Consider the following 21850-nt stretch of genomic DNA (forward strand, 5'->3'; position numbering starts at 1 on the left):
GGGGGGGGGGGGGGGGGGAAGTACCAGAAACCAACTCTTACTTATTTCCCACATATAGATGCAAACAGAAGTAAAACACAGCTGCTCTTATCTCTCCATTGGCACCATCTCTTCCTGGTACTGAAAGAGATAAAGATCTTGCAGTATAATTTTATAAGGCAGTAACAAATGATTTACTTTATCTTAAGGGTAAACAATGAAGTCCTTATCCCACTGCAGGGTAACATAGGCTGGCAATCTGGCAGCTGCTCAGCCCCCAGTATGGATTATTTGAGATGAAAGAAAACATTGACTAATCCGTGAAGATTTGACAATATAGGAGTGTACCTGTCAGTATAGCTTGATATTCAAGGATACCAGCAACACAGATGTTGGATGAAGTGAAGGTAGTGGTGGACAAACCACCCGATTTGTTTTCCATTATTAGGTGGTGCAGTCTTTGGGATCACATGATCAAATCTGCAGACCCCCTGGACCCACTGTGGTTCTATGTGGTCTTATACCATGAATCATAAAAGTTCAGAAAGATGTCAGGATATGTTGTTTCCATCATTGTAATCATGGTGGGGTTAGTGTGATCCTTTCCAAGGTACGATTTTTTATTAAAGTAGAAGCCATCTCTTGTTGTCACAGAACATACACTTCACAGAAAAGATTAATTTTAATTTATAGACATTCAACCATAAAATAAAATCAATAATTATAAACCTGCATAGCCAAGTTCATAAGATTTTAGAGCCAGTCTTCTTTAAAAACTGGACCATGGTATGAACTGAGTGACTCTGGACAAATTACTTAACTAAATCTCTAGAGTAGAATCTGTTATGAGCATTAAAAAACATAATTGTGCAAAAATTATGTTTAGCACATAATAAATACTTGAAGATAAACGTTAAAAGGCTGTTATCAAGGCTTTTATCCTGTTTCTTTTTTCACTCATCTACAAGTTAATATGTTTCTTTTCTCTCTTTTTAAAATTGGTTCTTTTTAGTTATGCATGATAGTAGAATTAATTTTGATAAAATTATAAAAGCATGGAATATGTCTTAGTCTAATTAGACCCATTCTTGTGGATGTACACGATGGTGGGATTCACTTAGGTATTTTCATGCACATACCTAGGAAAATTATGTTAGAGTCATTCCACCATCTTTCCTCTATTGGAAATAAGATATTTATATTGACTTGATCCAATGACTCTATACTATTTGTCTCAATTATCTTGTAATGCATAGATTACTCTATGTGTACTTTAAAACTAACACGCATTTTAAAATTCTTTTATTAAAAAATATGTGTCAAGGATCTCATGAAAATAGAAAGAGACCAATAGAGTAAAGGGAGGGAAAAAGGAGGGGCATGGGGAAGTACTGGGGACAAAATCTAACAAATTACACGATGTCCATGTACAAAAGTCCCACAATGAATACTGCTATTATGTATAATTATAATGTACTAATTAAAATAACAATAATAAAAATAGAAGGGGGATTAGGAGAATATAGCAGAATATAGCAAGAGGATTGGAGGAGGGAGGAGCCGAGGGAAAGGGAAGTTACCAAGGAATAAGACAGATCCAATTATATTATATATGTATACAAATATGGCATAATGAGTCCCACAATTATGTAAAACTGTAATGCACCAATAAAATTAAAAATTAAAAAATGCAAAAGAATTACATATGCAAAATAATATAAATTTATCAACATGCATTTTTAATGTTAGAACTTTGCCTAAAAAGAAGGTCATTTGCAATAACCTTGTTTTTCTCTGCTATGCTGAGAAAGTTGGCAAAGTCAAGCATAAGTCTGTTTAATCGATAAAAAAAATTCTAAAGTCTATAAAAATTAACAAGTGACAATGATATGATGTAATATCTGACCTGTTTTTCCTTGTCTCATTTCCTCTAAACTTTTAATTACCTTGTATTTTAGATAAAGCAAAATCCAGCTAATGCTTGGCATCTAATAAGTGCTTCTTTGTTGAATTAAGAGAAAAGGAAATAAATAAATATTTTAATTGTGTTCAGAGGCAACAGTTCCTAAATGGAGGCTAACCAGACCTTAATTAAAGTATTCAGGTTAGAAAACGTTCTGCCACCTACTCTTCTTATTCAAGTGCAAAACTACTTGGATTAATTTCTTGGGATAGGACAAGGGTTAAGTTCATTAAACTAAGGGAGGATGAACAATTTTATGGCACCTGTTATGTACAGTTTTGGTTTTATTATAAAAGGGACTCTAGAGATGAAATGGTTCAATCTCCTTAATTTACAGATAAGGAAACCAAGACCTTAAGAATTGAAGTGGCTTTGTCCTATGGAGACTGAGCTGCAGGGGAAATTTTCAGTTTTTTTCATTAGTCATATCTTCCCCTCTCATCCTCTCTCTGTACTAGGGAGTGAACCCAGGGGATTAAGTAAAAATAAATAAAAAAGGAGGGCTGAGTTCAGCCATTTTTATTTATTTTTAATTTTGAGAAGGGCATCTCACTAAGTTGTTGAGATTGGCTTTGAATTTACAATCCTCTTGCCTCAGCCTCCCAAGCTGCTGGGATTATGCCAGTCATCTCTTAAAGGGATTTGCCCCAGGATGCTTGTTTATATGAACATTTCCCTCTATTCCAAGACACTTACATATTTCCAAAAAATAGCAAGATAAAGACTATGGTTGAGAACCTTGACTTTTGGGTCATAGAAACCTGGATTGAAATACTTGCTTCACCACAAAGCATTGGTCAAATTATCTAATCTCTGTTCTCAGTTTCCTCATCTACAAAGAGAGGATGACAAACTCTTGTCATCTTCAAAAGAGAAATAGCAAGATTTTGACGGTTTATTATTAATGATTAAGATAATAGCTTATAAAGGATTACCACCGGCTGGGCGCATGCTAAGCCATTAGTACCCATTAACTATTATTGTAATATAAATTAGAAGTGGGAGAGAAAGTTGAATGGAAGAGATATAGGCAAGGATAATCTTATATTTTGCTAAAAGCAAATGAGTTTTGAGTTTATGAGTTTGGCTTCAGGTTTCCCTGTAGCCAACATTGAAAAATAGAAATGATTAATTAGGAAGTTAGATATATTAATTTATACATATAAATTAATATATGTGTATGTGTGTGTATCCAAACCAGAATGGCCCTCATTCACCCCTATCTTTGAATTTCCAAACAAGGTTTCTTTGTACCAGACACAACAGTATGTAGGTTTTAGAAACTAGTTGAATTATAGTAAGGGTTGCCTGAGACTCTCCATTGCATTCCTACATGGGCACCCAGCTTCTCGAGAGCTCTTACAGGAGAGAACCCTGCTAACGATCTTCTCCTTGGTACCTTCCAACCTCTGAAAGACCTTGGATATGAGCAATGGTGAACTGGGGGTTATTCAGTTATTTCCCCCACCCACATCAGATACTTGTAAGGTAGTGGCCTTATTCCCCTTTATATTTTCACTCCTTGAGTCTCGCATATGGTGGATGCTTAGTTAATGTTTGTGAATTGCAATAATTAATGAACATGTGCAAAAGAATTACCTGTATGAGAGCCCTTCCATTTAGACCCTGGTTGTGACAGAGAGATTATTTCTATATTGAGTATTATAAAATTTTCAACCAATTCTGATGACAGTGCCAAAGGCTTAAATCACAGTATTTTAGATGAAAAATAAAATCTATATGAACTCTTCTTCCCTGGGTACTGATGTGCAGTGACTTGTGTTATTAAATGTCAGGATGAAATAGAACCAGTTTTCTTTAAAAAAAGGAGAGAAGTGTAATTCTAGCACTTCAGGTATCTTTAGGAGCAGGGATATTAATCAATTTCCTTTCAAGACACGTACATCATTTTACCTCATACAAAGTCATGACCAAAACCTCATATCTCAAAGATGTAGTGTACTCTGATTGGAATATCACCAACAGAGAAAATATACAAAGATTATGTTATCACAAAAACATTTCTATATCTGCATATTTAGATATGTGAAATACCCTAAATTTTCTTTAGGAAATGTTGAAAGGTACTTATCTTACAAGATTGTTTTTTCTTTTCATGTATTTATTATATAGCTAAGAAGCAATTTATTTTCTCAAAATAAGCATTCCCAGATTGATTTCCTTTACATCTCTCTTCATTTATCGAAGTTCATAAAATTATATGAGAGAAATGTTGGCACTTATTCAATGTGGTGTTTCTTTTTCTTTTTTGTTTGCAATTAGGTATTTCTCTCCATTTTAACTTACAAGCTAGGAGTCCTTTAAATGTTAAGCAGGAAGGTAATTGAAAGGTCATTTGGCATTAACTGGGGTTCACACTGGGACCTGACTTGCTTCCTGGTGCTGCATGTAAGCCAGGATTCAAATTGTGGGACAGGGTTTTCCTGGACCAAAAGGTAATTATGTAACCCTTTTTCCTTTCTCAGCCCCATTGCTTTGACCGTCTGAAGTTAACATGTCCCTGAAAAATGAGCCAAGGGTAAATACCTCTGCACTGCAGAAAATCGCTGCCGACATGAGCAATTTGATAGAAAATCTGGACACGAGGGAACTCCACTTCGAGGGAGAGGAGGTGGAATACGATGTGTCTCCCATGGATCCCAGGACTCAGGAAGGTAAAGCCTGTGGATCTGAGGGAGAAGGGATCCTGTCAGGGTTGGTTGACAGAGCACAGTTGAAATAACCAGCGAATGATCTGTCTTCCTTGCAGAGATCAGAACACAGGGCTGAGAATCATCCCCTAAGAGGCTTGCTTATTTTAGCGATTAATTCTCAAAAGGAGGCCAAAATCATGCTACTGTCACCTGTTGGAATAACTTTGTTTACTTTTTATTTTTTTTTAGGATATATCCCTTTCTCTGCTATCTATAACACTCAAGGCTTTAAGGAGCCTAATATACAGACGTATCTCTCCGGCTGTCCAATAAAAGCACAAGTTCTGGAGGTGGAGCGCTTCACGTCTACGACAAGGGTCAGAGCACTTTTGAAGTTGCCTTTTTTTTTTTTTTAGTTTTTTGGTGCTAATTTTTATTTCATTTTATTTTTATTTAATTAATTAATTTGTTTTAATTTGCTATACAAGACAGCAGAGTGCATTTTGATTCATAGTACACAAATGGAGCACAATTTTTCATTTCTCTGGTTGTACATAAAGTAGAATCACACGTACCTAGGGTAATGATGTCCATCTTATTCCACTATCTTTCCTACCCTCATGCCCCCTCCCTCCCCTTTCCACTATCCAAAGTTCCTCTATTCTTCTGAGGCTCCACACGAGCCGCCCTCCAACCCCCGCAAGAACTTGCCTTTTTGTTAATACATGTGGATTACTACGTTGACTTCCATTTTCCTTCCTCCCAGCTATGACCCTATTCTTTAGGTTTTTGTTTGTCTTTTTGTTTGGACTGTTTCCAAATTCTCATATCCTGAGATTTTGCTTCCTTCTTATTTCATCTTTATTTGCATACTCCTTTCTCCCCTTTCTGGACAATAGTCTTTGTGGCATTGAAGGCAATTTATTAATTTAAATTGCAAGATGCCTCTCTGAGCCTTCCTCTTTCCCTAGTTTTCTGTTTCATTTTAGACTTTTCAAGCATATCCATCATAACTAGAATACCAAGTACAAGTCAGGGAAAAGTTTAGTTTTCCTAATGCTTGTTTAGCAAGATACTGCTTTTTCTACTTGGCTTTAAAAAAAAAAAAATACTGCCAGGTGCTGTGGCACATACCTGCAATCCCAGCAACTTGATAGGCTGAGATAAGAGGATCGCAAGTTCAAAGCCAGCCTCAGCAACTTAGTGAGACCCTGTCTCAAAAATAAAAAATAAAAGGTGAGGATGTGACTCAGTAGTTAAGCACCCCTGGGTTTAATCCCCAGTACAAAAACAAAACAGAACAACAAAAAACATGATTCAAGATTAGCCAGTGCTGTTACCAAAAAGCAATGCCAATGGAATTCTACCCATAGACTCTGCCTCTGTTTTTTTTCCTGTAGTCCTCATTCACATGTTTTCACTAAACAGTGACAAAGCTCTAGAGTAAAATGCCTTCACCAGGCCAACCTAAACCTGTACTCAGGCTCCCGTGCTCATCCCCAGTTTACACCCACCTGGTGTAGCACCTGAGGCTTTTCTTATGCTTTAGGTTCACGTCTCCCTGATAAACTGTTGAGCATCTCTATGATGACCTTTGCCTCTTATGTTAATTGCCTGCTTTTAGGTTGAGAGACAATAACATGTAAGAGGTAAATGTACAGACTCTAGAGCCAGACTGCAGGGTTAGTTACTGTTCTTGCTTTGTTATCTCAAAACAAGTTACTTAACATCTCTCAATTTCCTCATCTGCATAATGGGTACCATAGTGTTAGTAGGTTATAATAAAAATACATAGTATTATATTATCCAAATATATATTGTATACTTAGTACTATAGCAACTGCTTCTACCCACCCTTCCTGAACACTGGCAGTGCCTCAGGGCAGTGGGGAATGGCATAGGTGAAGGTAGACATTGCAGTGTGTTTCAGAAGGAGCAGGGAAGAAGACATGCTATATCTTTTTTTTTTAAGGACAAATTTGTCTAAGGTGGTGCTCCTGGCATCCACCACCTCCTGCTTTCCTCTCACCTTTACCAGTTACCTGTTCATTGCTTGTACTTGTGGCCTGGACTCCTTCCCCCCCCCCCTCTCTGTTTTGTGCGCATATTCTCCCTGTGTGTGTGTATATGAGTAAGGATTTGTAGGAGTATGGTGTAATCCAAAGTATGTCTGTGTAATTTATCATGTGGATCATTAAGAGAATATTATTTCTGTGATCAATTGTTTTCGAAAAATATTTGCTTAAAGTACTTATGCAAAGTATGTAGGCTGAACTTAAGTATACTTCCATGTTACTAATTAATTAGCTATTTTTCATTGAGAGCTTTTGGAGTTTTTATTATCTAAAATACCAACCATTTTTGTTTATCACTGTAGGTGCCAAGTATCAATCTATACACTATTGAATTAACACATGGGGAATTTAAATGGCAAGTTAAGAGGAAATTCAAGCACTTTCAAGAATTTCACAGAGAGCTGCTGAAGTATAAAGCCTTTATCCGAATTCCCATTCCTACCAGAAGGTAACCATCTCAGAATTCAGATGAAGTTATCCCAACACACAAATTGGATAGGAGTGTATTTCATTTGTTTTCTATGTCATCTAGTCCCTTGTTGGTAGATACTTTCAGTTAAATAAGCTCTTTTAAAAATAAGACATTTCATGAAATATGAGAGTTCAAAGAATTCTCTAATAAATGTTTGCATTATGTGTGTGTTTTAGACACACGTTTAGAAGACAGAACGTCAGAGGGGAGGAGCCTCGAGAGATGCCGAGTTTGCCCCGTTCATCTGGAAACATGATTCGAGAAGAACAGTTCTTTGGTAGGAGGGTAAGTGCTTTCACCCTTTTGTTGATTTTATTGGTCTTTTTATTTTTTAATTTGTTCTTTTTAGATATACATGAGAGTAGAGTGTATCTTGACATATTATACATACATGGTCTTCTGTTGTTTTGAACATAGTTTTGCAGCATCGTAGAAAGGTGGCACTTAATGAGAGGTGAAGGGGTCCAGCTGCAGTTTCTTTTACCTGCTGGCCTCTAGCCCTAGCAAGGTTGAGCTTCTCTGGAACCAGTTAGGCATCCCCATCCTCCCAAGCCATCCAGAGTGTGTATTAGCACTGAAGAGTGTTGGTAGCTATGCTGTGAAGAGGTGTCCTCCTCCTAGTATCTCCCTAAACTTGTTGTGAATTGAAGATTGAGCGTATCATGTTGGATTTTGAGATCTACTCTCTTAAAATCATTTATTTCCATACATTTGCTCCTATATGTTAGTTTATTTTAAATATTAAATATGGAAAGTTGCATTGCTCTGCTCTAGGTGGGGCAGTTAGCGTTTAGGAGAGTAGGCTGAGCACAGACTTGCATGCTAGAATGGGAAACTCAAGACAAGAGACATGTTTGCCACCCTGCTAAGGTTGGTACTGCAAGGGGTGGGGGACTTGTATTTTTTATTAGGATGTTAATCGGTAATTTGTTCATTTCTGTGCATTCTGTTTTATAATCTGAAAATTTTTATGCTTCAGAGGGAATATTTTATTTTTTCTTTTGTAGTTATCTTGTTTAAAATCTTTTTAGGGGTCTGGACTAAATATTTTCCAAGATAACCTAGACATATAAAATTACCCAATTTCTGGTTATTGTGTGCACATGTATGAACCCAACTAAAAGTAATTATACCTATTAACCCTCAGTGATTCAGCAAAAAGGTGCTGGCTTATGTGTCAAGGTCAATATACTTGATATATGTTACTCCAATTCGCCAAGTCTATAAACCTCCGCTTTCCCCGTACACACACATTTTAACATATTTGAAAAATCAATGTTAGAAAGTCTTTCTTTTAACATTTTCCTTCCTTTTTACTTGAAAAATATTTAAAAATTATGATGAATCTACCGGTAAATTAAATGCTGGAATTGAAAATACACAGGTGTTTTGGTAAAATCAACAAATGACTTGAAATTACCTACCATGAACAAATCCTGTTCTAATAGCTATTAAAAACATATACAGCTCAGGTCTTGTTAGCAATTTATAAAAGACCTATGCATGTGGAATATTAAATAGCAAGAAGAGATTTAAATAATAATTGAAGAAAAACGATAGAAATAATACCTTAATGCTATTCAGGGTTCCTTGCCCAGTGATAATATTAGCAAATATTTAAATAACTTACAGAGGTTAAGATGAAATGATGATTTTGTCATTATCACTATTTAAATTTTTCTATGGCTATATTAATTATTATCTAAAATATTTGCATTACAGAAACAACTAGAAGATTACCTGACAAAGATACTAAAAATGCCCATGTATAGAAATTATCATGCCACAGTAAGTACTCTTCAGTGATTTAAATTTTGAAGTAATTTCTAAAAGAGTAAATTGTGAGCTGAATTTTGGGTGACTTTTTTAACATAGTGCTTGCATCCATATTTACATTTTTCCTTGAATTAAAGCAAATTAATGAATACAAAATACAGCCAGGAGTCAGTTTATGGTGATAATGAAGCTATATTTAAAATATTGAATAGAACTTAATATGTCTCTAACAACAGACTTAAGTGAGCCTGAGTGCTACTGCAGACTGGATTATCTAGAAATCAACCCTGTTCTCCCCTCAGGCTTCTTCTGCCAAAAGTCCTTTTGAGTTCCAGAGAAAAAACTTTAAGCAGTAAGTGATGAAAACAGCTAAGCAGAGTTGAATACCCAAGACTTTCTGGAGCATATTTGGATGGCCATCTGATTGGCCTGTCTTTTCAAGTGAAAGTGAGAAGCTTGAGAAAGCCAGGCTCTTCTTAAGGAAGAGCTCTCAAGAAAAGAGAAGAGGGTGGTGGGGATCGGAGGCACCCCAGAGATTGATCTTGGGAGTCAGGCAGCTGGCAAGCAGGAAGAAGCAGGTTTACAGTGCCGGCATACAACCAGCTCTGCCATCTTAGGGGGCCTTGAGGATAGAGCAATTTTAAAAGATTAGTTTTCAGTTATCCAGAGGTCTGGATAACTGAGAATGTCTGGGTGTAGACTGTATTGCTGTAGGGTCAATGCATGGTGCAGAACATAAAGAGTAGTGCACTTGTGACTTGGCCTCTAGTTTAGTGAATACCATCGCATAAATCCGTAAATGAAAGAGGGTATATTTAGGAGAGGAGTAGAGAGCGCTTGGCTCTGCTGAGTTTCTCAGGGGTGGGAGGTGCCCTTTTGCTCCTGCCTGCATATTCCTGGGAAGCTGGTCCAAAGATGCGCAAGCACACCTGCTTCCCTTACACATAGCTGGCCCAGAGCCAGCCTGCTGCTCATCTCCTGCAGCAGCTCACGCAGGGATATTTGATGGACTTGAGGGAACTTCTATGTCTTCCTGGAGAAGCATTTTCTCAAGAAAGTCAGCAGTTTTGGGTTCCATCAGAGGATCTCCAGAGCAGGGTGATAGAAGGGGTCAGGTTCTTTCTAGGATTTAGAATCATATAAGGTTGAAATAACATCACAGGTAAGGGTACTCTGCTACTGAAAACATTGCCCTCTGTTGCAGTCTGTGAAATCAGATGTGCTGTTTTCTTTAATGCAGTGTTCATTTAAATTACTTTTTCATTCATAAAAATTTTTTCAAAGTTAGTCTATATTGTGTTTAGAAATCCCAGGGTACCTTATAAATATTTCCTTTGGAGAAGAAAATCTAGTTAGTAACTTGCTAAATATATTATCCCCATCAGAAGTGAGGGTATCTCATCTTACTAAGATTATTCCCTCCAACAGCTGAATTCTCCAAAATGATTCAAGCATTAGATACAATTTGATATACATTAATTCTCTAACCTTATTTCCCTTTCATATTAAATTTAATCTGGTCTAAAGACTAGATTCCCAGGTCTCTACACCACATTCATAAAATTAGATTGGTATCTGTGTGTTTCCCTTGGTAATTATGAGAAATTTTAAAAAGCTCATCTGCAAAAAGCATACTACAAGTCATTTTATATATGCACATATAATAAGTTTATACTTATTATACAAAATGAGCCTATTTAAAGTTAATTCAGGTCCTTAAACTAATAGCATCATGGATCAAAATCAAGGAACTAGATAGGATACATCCTCATTAACTCTAGAATGGTCCAGATCTATATTTGGAATCTATGCTTTTGACAAATAATTTGGGTGATTCTTATCTGGAGAGTTTGAGAGCTAGACTAAAATGCTATGGCCAACTTTAAAATGTCTTGGTAAAGTTGAACTACTTTACAAAGTGGAGAAAGATTATTGTGGGATTTGTGTAATAGGATTTACCAGAAAGAACTGTGTTTAGGCTTCAAAGCAGTGACTGTTCAGTTTTCTCAAATGGATTTTGAAATTAGACATGGAGATTTTTTTTTCTTTTTCCTTTTATTAAGTCATTGATTGGGTAGGCACTCAGACAACTAACTCTTCCAGGATTATGAAGACTTTCTTTGTTTTTATTTCCTTTTTCCCTCCTTATAGTTGGGACAAACAGGACATCCTAGTGTTCTAGCTGATTCTGCATCACAGTTCCATCAGAGATTATTGGTAATTCAGTCAGTTTCCTGAATGTAAAGTGGGCACACCTGTATTTTACTTTCTTACTTGACATAAATTTGTGAAAGAAGTAGCACTACGTACCTGAGTTGTACAATAACAAGAACTCATGTAAGAATTCCTCTTGTGTTCTGAAACTGAGTCAGTGCCCACTAACTGGGCACTTTAAATAGTTACTGGAAAATGCTTATCTTCCAGGGAATTGAAAGGAAGAGGAATAAGGAACAATAAATTTATTTATTTTTCTTACCTAAGATTAAAATCTATGTGTGGAACAAAATGCACTGTTTTCTAGAGAAGTCCCTAAACTGATAGGATCTTATCTTAATCCTAACTTGAAGTAAATCATTTCACTTCTGTAACTCAGATGCCTTATCTCCAACATGGTGATTAGTTTGAAATCTTGCTTGGAACCTCCCACAGATCAATAGTATTGAGTTCACCTCCCTCCTTCATAGGATGAATAACTTTAACTTGAATGGAAGAATAGGTAGGGAATAAGATGCACACAGGTTATCCATTTCAACAGAGAAGAACTGTACTGAATCAAATGCCTGCATTTGCAGATTAAGGGAGGTGCTTTCTTTCTCCTGATGGAATCTCAGAAGGATGCAGACCTTAGTCCAGCCTTAGCATTCCTACGTTGATGAGATGTCTCCTTAGTACCCTGTACCTCTGTTAACTGTTTTATTTGGAAAACAGCCATCCCTGGAGTACCTGGGCTTCCCCTTCTCCATAACCAGAGGATTGCCTTTCCCAGCCCTCTCATCTTCCTGTGTCTGAGAATTTCCCATTTGGCCACACACTTAAATTTTTGGCTACCTGAGGAATGGAAGGGGCCTCTGAAAGTCATCATCCCCTTATCCTTCAAAGATAGATGGAAAGGACAGGGTGATTGCCAGGTTATTTCTAGGGCCTGTATTACCCTTAGGTTTGGTTGCTTGCCTCTTGGCACGAAAATTCCTGCAGCACGTTTCTCTAACCTTTCAAGTATCCAATTGGTAAGTCACATTGGAATTTTCAACCTATTGCCAAGAACATTATTTAATTGAATTTTTCACAACTCCTTCTCCAAAACAAAAACAAAAAGATACCAATTGGTACTTTGCACAGTAAATCCCATGGAATATTGTTAGGTTCAAATGATCTTTAAATTCTTATACCTGAGAATCATATGCCCAAATGGAGAATGGAATTCTTATCACTAAAGATGCCCTGAGGGGTTTGCACAACATAATCGTTGTAAAATTGCACATTTTGTTCATTTGGTTTCCCTAGAAATTGGTGATAACACATTTACTTTCAATTTGAAAAATCTTTATTTGACCGTTATTGCCAATAGTTTTTTCTTTTCTCTATAATAGTGCTGATTTCTCTTTGAAATCTCCCTTTAGTCAAACTTTAATAAGCCATTAAGATAAATTAAATTTCGTAGTAATGTACAATTAAAATTTTCTACATTATAATGCATATTTTTGTTTAGATGAAATTCCTCACATTTAGCAATTTTGTTATGTTCTAAAGTTATGAATTATTTTCAGAGATTATTTCTGTTGTCAATTATTAAATGATAAGAGCTATGTAAATAAGAATATCTAGAAATTAGACAAGTGGTTTCCTTGATTTTTTCTTTAGTTCTTATTCTTCCATTCAGTTCTAAGTGCATAAGTTAGTTTACACATCTATAGTAGTTTCTTCAAATATAAAATAGGATTGGCATCATCCTAGAGATAAAATGAGAAGTTATGTCTTAGGGTCTTAAAATATTTTGTATTCTATGGTTGACAGTCTGAATGTCATTTCTAATAACCACATAGGTTACTACATTTTCCAATTAGAAAGTATTTTCACAAATCAGATAAAAAATGTATGGTGCTGAATCACTGGGTTTTATATAAGAAATGAAATTTAAAGACTTTGGCTTTTAAAATTCTTATTTAAAAAGTATTATGTGAAGATATGTTTAACTTTGTGATTTTTAAAAGTTATTTAAATGCTTTTAATTTGTCTTTACAACTTATGCATAGATTTATTGAATTTTCATTAAACTCTGAACATATTTTTCAATTGTCATCTAATATCTGTATACTGTGAAAAAAAATCAATAACTAAATCTGATAGGTAAATCCTTTTTAATTTTAAAAATGTGCTTTCTTCAAATAACCCAAGAAAAGAAAGAAATACAAACATTTAATTGAATATCACAAGAATTTACCATTCTAAAATATTTGTAATTTTTTCTTATAATATTAATATTAAGCATTTCCAAACAGATATAAACTATGTATTTCATTTGGTAAATCCCAGTTACAAACCTAGATCAAGTGCCACTTCCTCTGTGATATCACATTAGACAGGTGTGCTCTCCCCTCCCCCTATTCTGTAACTTTATAACTGCTTTCATGTGAAACCTGCCTGGTTCTTCCCACAGAACTTTGTTCCATGTCTAATCTCCCTTCTCTGTACTTCCTGATTGATGCTGGGGGAATATTTTTTTCTGTGGAAGCTGTTATTGGCATGGTTTAAGGACCACTGGCAGATCTAGACTTACTGTTGGCTGCTTAAAAAGAACAAATCTGCAAATTGGGAATATCACTATTTCTAACTTTGGTTGTTTCAAGGATTACTGTAAAACCCCTGCACATGTTAAGCATGACATACTATCAATTTGGTTTTCACTCTCTGTGTCTATGTTTGCATGTAGCTCTCACCCAGCTAGAATATGCAAAGTACTTAATTTGAGCAAGATAAAGGTTGAATGACATTTTGCTTTTGCAGTTTAGTTTTGAGGATGATGAATTTGGTCTCACTTGGTACCAATTCTATCCTTTGTTAATTATGGATGTTAGACAATTTACCTAAACCAGGGGTTGGCTAACTAGAACCCATGGGCCAAATAGAGCCCACTGCCTGTTTTTCTATGTTCTGTGAGCTAATAATAGAATTTTGTGTTTTAAGTGGTTGAAAAAATTTAAAGAATAAAACTTTGTGACATGTGAAGTTATATTTTATAATTACATAAAAAAGTTTTATTCAACACAGCCACACACGTTTATTTATGTGTGACTTATACCTGCTTTCCTACTACCATGGCAGAGTTGAGCAGTTGCAACAGAGACTTTATGGCCCTCAAAGCCCAAAATATTTACTGTCTGATTCTTTGCAAAAAACCTTAGCTTACTCCTGCTCATTTTCCTCTTCTGTGCAATGGGAAAATAGTAACTACCTTCAGAGGGGTTTGAGGTAACGTGTGAAAACTGCCAAACACAATGCCAACACATAATAAGTCTTCAGTACATGTTAGGTGTGGCTGTTGTTATTACGATATTTATAGGTTTTAATCTATTAATTTCTACAATAAAGATGGTCCTCAAATTCTCTTCCCTTTTGACTCATCAAAAATAATTCTTCCTGTTAGACCTGATGTTCCCTAACTTATCTGCAACATGCCATGATTTCCTCTTACTCTTCTTCACCTCGTTCACTGAGGACAGCTGTGCATCCTGTTGCCTTCCTGCTCCTTCTGTTCTCTTCCCCTTCATCCCTCACTTCCTCCTGTTCCTGCATCTGGCCCCACCTCACTGCCTTCACATGTTCTTTTATTATTGGGTGAACCCTATGCCACAGAACCTTCTCCTCCAACAACAAAAATGAACACAGAGCAATATTGGAAGTGAAGTCCCTTTCCTTGGCCTTCTTGAGCATTTGGTCTCCACATCGTCTTTCATGGTTGTGTTTTAGCTATGTGCTTCTAATCAGTGCTTTCTCAGGGTAATACCATCATTATCCATCTCTCTAGTCTTTAGAGTGTACCAAACAGCATTTGCCCATAGCGGTACCCAATAATGTGTTTTTGTAAACAGAAATGAATTTCCTTCCTTCCTTCCTTCCTTTCTCCCTTGCCATCCCTCCTTCTTTCTCCGTCCCCCATTCTTTAACTTTCTAAAGTGTATTTTTTTTTCACTTCTTTCCAGACAGAATTCCTTGACATAAGCCAGCTGTCTTTCATCCGCGATTTGGGACCAAAGGGCCTGTGAGTTCCAGCATTGGATGCTTAGAGAGAAGTGTGAAAAGCTGATGTGCAGTGATATTCATTGTGGCAGCAGTGATGGAGTGCCCCTGGGTTTACCGCCAGCTTGTTTCCCCAGTAGACTAAGACCAACTGAGGGGACCTGCTGTATGAAGCAGAGCATCTCCTTCAGTAGATGATGGTAGCAATGGCTCTACCATCTTCCTAATATGGTGACAGCTCTGCTTCCTCCTAACCCAGCATTGGGAGTGTTCAGTACCCACAGCAAGGGTGGTCTGTGGGAGAAGGCACTCAAACAGACAAAAAAGGTCCTTTTCCAATCACTTACAAAAGTTGACAGTCACTCATGTTGATGGCTATTGAAAAATCATTATTCTCCTTCACAATATTAGCTCTTGGTCATATAAAGTGCTTAAGTTTTAATTCTGGTTAGGAGCCCTGTCGGTCATTGTTTCAAAATTGTTTTTGTTTTTTAGACATTGTTATTGCTCCTCTTGTCACTTTTTTTGGGGGGGTATTGAGAATCAAAGCCAGGGCCTTGAGCATGCTAGGCAAGCACTCTACCTCTGAGCTACCTCCCCAGCCCCTCTTGTCACATCTTTCAAAATCAAGATAAGACCAACTTCCAAAACTAGTGGCTTTGTTCTACTTCCTTTGGCGTGGCTCCGTTGTTAGAACTGTGAGTGGAGGGACACAGAAGTGTGCTGGAATCTGGGTGAACACCCTTCCCCATGCCATGTCTCAGCAGTGGGACCAAGAAGAAATGCTTGGAGTCTTTTTTAGGTTGTCATAGTGACTGGAGGGAACATGTAGCATTGAGAGCCAGGAGCCAGCAAGCCTAATCTTCTGCACTGTGCACAACAGAGCTGCACAGCCCCACATGCAAAAGAGGTGTATGTGACTGGGGTGCTTTCAAGACTAGCTGCTGGAGTACCCAGCCTTATCAGTGTGACACTTAGCACGCTGAGGGTGAAGGAGGAAAGAGTGGGGAAGAAAATCATGTGAGGAATGAGACCATTTATTTAGTCCCAAGTTGGGAAGCTGAACAAGCCAGGTTTGAAGATGGTGGATTAATTTGATGTCTCTTTCAGGGAAGGTATGATCATGAAGCGATCTGGGGGACACAGAATACCGGGTTTGAATTGCTGTGGTCAGGGAAGAGCCTGCTACCGATGGTCAAAAAGGTAGGACTGATGAGTTTTGTGTGTATGTTTATTTTAAAAAACTGGGTGTTTGGGGAGTATTTATATACTCCTTTATATAAATCCTTTTAAAGTCATGGCAGAACAAATTTTATTATATTTTAAAATTCAAATTCCAGCATCCATTTCAAAAATCCTATTCAAAATTAGACTAATAGGCAGAGTATATAAATTTTATGCCTAAAATCCCAGTGGAGGGGCTGGGAGTGTAGCTCAGTGGTAGAGCATCATGTACCTGGCATGCCTGACGCCCTGGGTTCAATTGCCAGCACCCCAAAACATTTAATTAAAAGGCAAGGAAATCCAATTAATATAAGACTCCAAAACTGGTCCGCCAAAGAAGAGGTATAAATGGTCAAAATAAGTATCTGAAAAGAAGCTCGGCCATCTCTAGTAATTAGAGAAATGTATATCCAATCCACAATAAAATACAATGCTCTAATGAAAAAAAGATGGATCATAACAAATGACGATGAAGATGTAGAGAAATTGGGACCCTTAAACATGGCTGATGGAAATGTGAAACAGTGCAGTACTTTGCAAAGTTCTTCACGTTGTTAAATGTAGAGTTACCGTATGTCTATGTGCATATTCAAAATATCTATAAGTAACATGGGGACCTACTCCAACCATATTTATTTAAAACAACACCAACAGAAAATATCATTAAGTTGGGCTTTTACTTTCTGAGCTTTGAAAGGATGGAAAAAATTATAAGGATTACAAGGAAAGATTACACTGAATAAAATAGAAACTTTTTTGTTATAAAAAACATTTTTACTAAAATAAAGAGGGAAATAATACACTGGCAAAAGAATTTGCTTTCAAATAAACTCTCCTGGATAAGCTTTCCCAGCCCACTGTGGTCCCATGCAGATTCCTTGTGACCACTTACTGGCAGTGCTGTGCTTTGGTAATCCAGGTGCTATATGGTCAGCGGCTATATGGTTACCATAGTGTTGCATGCGGGCTTGGGCGTTAAGCACTGATGATTCTTTGCCCCCAAACTCTGGGCTCCAGAACCCTCCTGCCTGTGTGCAGAGTGAACTGTAAGTGCAAGCAGCTCCCTCGATTGCTCCTGACTCCTATCAGTTCTCCACCCAGAGTTGAGATGATTGTCTGCTGCCCTATGCTGTCTTCCAGAGCTGCCGGGCAGGCTCAGAGCCCGATTGCCCATGATAAATTGTATGACAACACACCTTGCAGGCTCCCTTCCTGGCTGGTCTGTCTGTCCTACCCTATTGGTGCTTCCTGGTGCCACCTCCCTCATAAGCTACTCTACACATATCCTTAGAGCTCACTTCTCAGGCTAACCAACTAAGGCAACTACTTAGGGAATGGAAGGCCTTGGTCAGCTTCATGCAGTCACTTATGGAGGGCCTCGTGTATACCAGGTTGTGTTCTAGCTACTGTGGAACCAAGGTGCCGCCCTCATGGGGCTCTGTGTGAGGGAAAAGTAGGCAGTGATGACGTCAATGAGCCAAGTAAGTGATTTAAATTTAGTTGGCCATAGAGATAATGGGATAGTGAGGGTTTTGGGGATTAGAATGGGTGGCTTTAGCTGCTGGAGTCAAGGAAAGGCTCCCGAGGAGTTGAATTTGAGTTATGACCTTTATGAGAAGCAGCAGCCACCAGATAGGGAGAGATTTTGTTATATATAAGAAATGTGGGTGCCCTACCCTCCTTTTTTTAACTTTAGATTAAATCATGTTTCAACCAGGACAATCTAAAAAAGATATGATCCTCTCTGGAATGAAATGTGTCATCATTTTAAATTGTGTAAATCTTTCTGTGAAGATTAAAGCCTTGGTTCCATATTAATATTTCCTGAGCCATATTCGAGGGATTTAAAATATCAGACATCATATATGGATGATAAAGAGTAGCTGACAAAATTAGTTTGAAAAGTTTCTCACAGTAGAAGTCTATTTTATTGGTGTCTAAAGCAGGGGAGTTACTTTTAAAGGTGACATTCATTTTTAACTTTTTAATTATTTTCTTATGTATCCACAGAAAGCATTTGGGATCACTTTTTTTTTGTACTAGATATTCAACTCAGAGGTTCTTAACCACTGAGCCACATCCCAAGCCCCCCCCCCCCTTTTTTTAAACATATATTTTATGTAGAGACAGGGTCTCACTGAGTTGCTTAGAGACTCCTAAATTGCTGAGGCTGGCTTTGAACTCATGATCCTCCTGCCTCAGCCTCCCAAGCCATTGGGATTACAGGTGTGTACCACAGTGCCTGGCTGGATCACTTTCTTAATTATTCTATAGCAACAAACCAAAATAAAGCAAACAAGGCAGTTAAACTTTCAATCAGATCTCAAAATGACCATATCTCAGGGACAAGAAAAAAAAAAAAAAACAAGAGCAACAGAGAAAGCATTTTTTTCCTCCACAGTATGAAACATCTTATCATAGAGCTCATTTATTGAGCAAATTCTCTGTACCTTATAGTAGATTCCATATTAAATTTCTCATCTCAAATTATGTCTCAAGAGATGTATAGATGTTAAAAAATGAATTTAACATTTACACTGGTAGACTGTAAACTATACCAAGAATTAATATTTTAGACAGTGACAATATTTAAATGGTCTTATTCATTCTCTGGGAAATGTTCACGCAACCACTATTTAGTTAGGATGGTTGCCTTGCCTGAAGACTTCTTGATGCACATTCTTCTATTAAAGAAAAAAAATCTATTGACAAGAAAGAAAGGAAAAAGGAAGAAAGGAAGGAAGGAAGGAAGGAAGAGAAATCAGAGGAGTTTCAATGAAGAACATAATTAAGAACTTTAAATAAAGGCAATTTACCCCATCTGATGACCGTTGAGAATAACTCATCATTGTCAAAACAGAAACCACTGGCATTCAGTTTTCAAAATCCAGCTGTCAGTGCTCCACAGTTCCATATCTCCAGGCTACCTCAACTTGGAGGAGCAGGGGAGGCACTGCTTATACAGGATGCCACTCACCCACTGGAGTTGAGCAGGGCCCTAGCAAAACACAGCCATCTCATTTCTGTTGTTAAACAGGGCTGTGTCTGTGCAGGGTCTCTGTGAATTAGAGAAAACTGCCCCATTCCTGCAGGAAGACACAGCCTGCACCTGCACCTCTAAGCAGGGCACACCCACACAGTGGCACCTGGTGACCTGTCCCTGCAGGTGTGTTTTGTAGCCCTTGAAGGGTGGTTATGCCACAAGCTTGTACCCTTGAGAGACTTTCTCAGATTTGTTTTTGACTGTTAATGGCTGGAGCTTGTGGCATCTGGATGTGGACCACCCCACTGTCATGCCACACTGCTGTCCCTGGTGTGGAGTTCTGGCTGGAGTTGGCTCGGATGTCAATTAGATACCCTTGACTTTCAGGCAGGCAAAGACACAAGTCTGGGACATTTGATGTTCTCAGATCATCAGCTGTGGTTTCCAAAGCCTGTGACTCCTTCCTGGTCAGCCACATAGCATGCCAGTGCCAGACAGCTGGGCCTGTGTCACGTGTCTGCACTCTAGCTTGCATCACAAGCCAAACACAAGGAGGAGCTTTCACAAATATGCACGCTCTCTCTACTCACTTAGCCTTAACCAGATTTTATCAGCAGGCAGCTACGCGTCTGATCTCAGTCCTTTCATAATCCCTGAGTCACCTTCGATATCAGGGCCTTGGCGTTTACATTTCTTCTAAAATGTATAAGGGCTGCACTTGCTGAAAATCGTTCTGGAGAATATGACCCTTAAATTGTTTGGTTGTCTTATGTTAGGTTCCCTCAGTGAGAAACACTCAAAGTTTGGGTGAGACTCCTGTATTTTTTCAGTTTATTCATTCAACAGGAAAAACCAGGAAGCTCAGATCCACTTTCGTGTGCCACCTCTCTGCTATATGAGCCGACCTCCCTCGATGTGGCCTTTGCCTGCTTTCCCCACTCTTTCCTTACACGTGGCTGCCTCTTCCCTCTGCATGGGGGCGGGGGTGCACCTGGACCCTCTTTGGGATGTTACTGTTGGGACCCTTCCAGGCCTCACGCAGACACCAGCTCTTCACAGCCAGGCAGAAGACTCCTCCTCTTTGAACTCATCCCTTTTGCTTCTCCCTTCTAGTCCCTGTCCTACTTGGCTTAGAATGATCACAGTTTGTAGCCCCCACGAGCCTAGTAAGGTCCTCGGAGAACACTCGTCCATGTCTTGATTTATCTTGGTGCTGTTTCCCCATCTACCCTTATTCTCAGCTTACACCTTACTTTTCCATTGTGAAGCTGTTCAATATATATTGAATTGAATGGAAATACTTTTGAGAAATGCCCCTGTCCCATGGAGTAGTAAATTTAATAAAATTTACTACAAAGCTAATTCACCAATTAACAAATAAGAGTGATAGCTTACACTTAAAAAAAAGTTTTACTTTATGCATCAGTAGAGTCTCATCTACAGTTTTTAGAGTACCTAAAAAACTACATTTTTATCTACAGTTTTTAGAGTATCTTATACTTAAGACTCGTCATAATAATTTATGCTTTTTGTTTCAGTCATTCGACACAATTTTGAAGTTCTTGTTCCCTTCATACAGGTGGTTAATAGTGAAAGACTCCTTCCTGCTGTATATGAAGCCAGACAGTGGAGCTATTGCCTTTGTCCTGCTGGTAGATAAAGAATTCAGAATCAAGGTGGGGAAGAAAGAGACAGAAACAAAATATGGACTTCGAATTGATAATCTTTCAAGGTAGAAAGTTCAAAAATTTTAAAAAAATTTTTAAAAACTCTCAGAAGCCAAATTTTTCTCTCAAAAAAATGTAAAAAACAAAAATTTTATAAAATGTGTTATTTAGAACTCATCCTCAATGTGAAGTAAATGAAATGATTTTTTTCTTCATATGAACTTTATTAAATTTTTTATTTGTTCTAATTAGTTATACATGATAGTAGAATGTATTTTGACATATTATACATAAATGGAGTATATTTTCTCATTCTTCTGGTTATATATATAATGTAGAATCACAATGGTGTGTAATCACATATGCACATAGGATAGTAACATCCGATTCATTCTACTGTCTTTCCTATTCCCATCCCCCCTTCCTTCCCTTCATCTAATCTGAGTATTTCTACTCTTCCCTCCCCTCCCCTTATCATTCATGTAAGAGTCAGAATAAGTGATGCTAGGGGTAGATATATGCCTATTTTAACAAAATTTACTTCTAAGCTAATTCACCAATTACCAAATAAGAGTGATAGCTTACACTTAAAAAAAAAGTTTTACTGTATGAATCACTATAGTTAGTAAAACATGTAAAAAGGGATTTCATTCATAGAAATTCTGTTTACAGTTTTTAAGAAAAGATAACTTGAAAAAAATACTTCTGTTATGTACTTATTATAGATTGTTATTAGTGAGTACATGTGTGCAGATATGTGTGTTTCTTTCTGGAAGATCGTAATTATACCCTGTATGTGTGATTGACACGCAGATATACG

At 37.5% G+C, this 21850-nt stretch overlaps 1 protein-coding gene across 8 annotated transcripts in view; it reads left to right on the forward strand.

The window, feature by feature from the left end:
- Pld1 (phospholipase D1) overlaps positions 1-21850 on the forward strand; it is a 208105-nt gene that overhangs the window by 83311 nt on the left and 102944 nt on the right. For all 8 annotated transcript variants that reach the window (XM_015494265.2, XM_048814297.1, XM_048814295.1 and 5 more), the window contains 8 exons: positions 4429-4617; positions 4846-4973; positions 6974-7119; positions 7320-7428; positions 8866-8931; positions 15120-15178; positions 16267-16359; positions 20943-21095. In XM_015494265.2, coding sequence (XP_015349751.1) covers positions 4458-4617; positions 4846-4973; positions 6974-7119; positions 7320-7428; positions 8866-8931; positions 15120-15178; positions 16267-16359; positions 20943-21095 — 914 coding nt within the window. In that variant the 5' untranslated portion in view covers positions 4429-4457. The remainder of the gene's footprint in view (positions 1-4428; positions 4618-4845; positions 4974-6973; positions 7120-7319; positions 7429-8865; positions 8932-15119; positions 15179-16266; positions 16360-20942; positions 21096-21850) is intronic.

The sequence above is a fragment of the Marmota marmota genome, unplaced genomic scaffold (genome assembly GCF_001458135.2).
Source record: "Marmota marmota marmota unplaced genomic scaffold, marMar, whole genome shotgun sequence".
NCBI classification, from domain to species: Eukaryota; Metazoa; Chordata; class Mammalia; order Rodentia; family Sciuridae; genus Marmota; species Marmota marmota.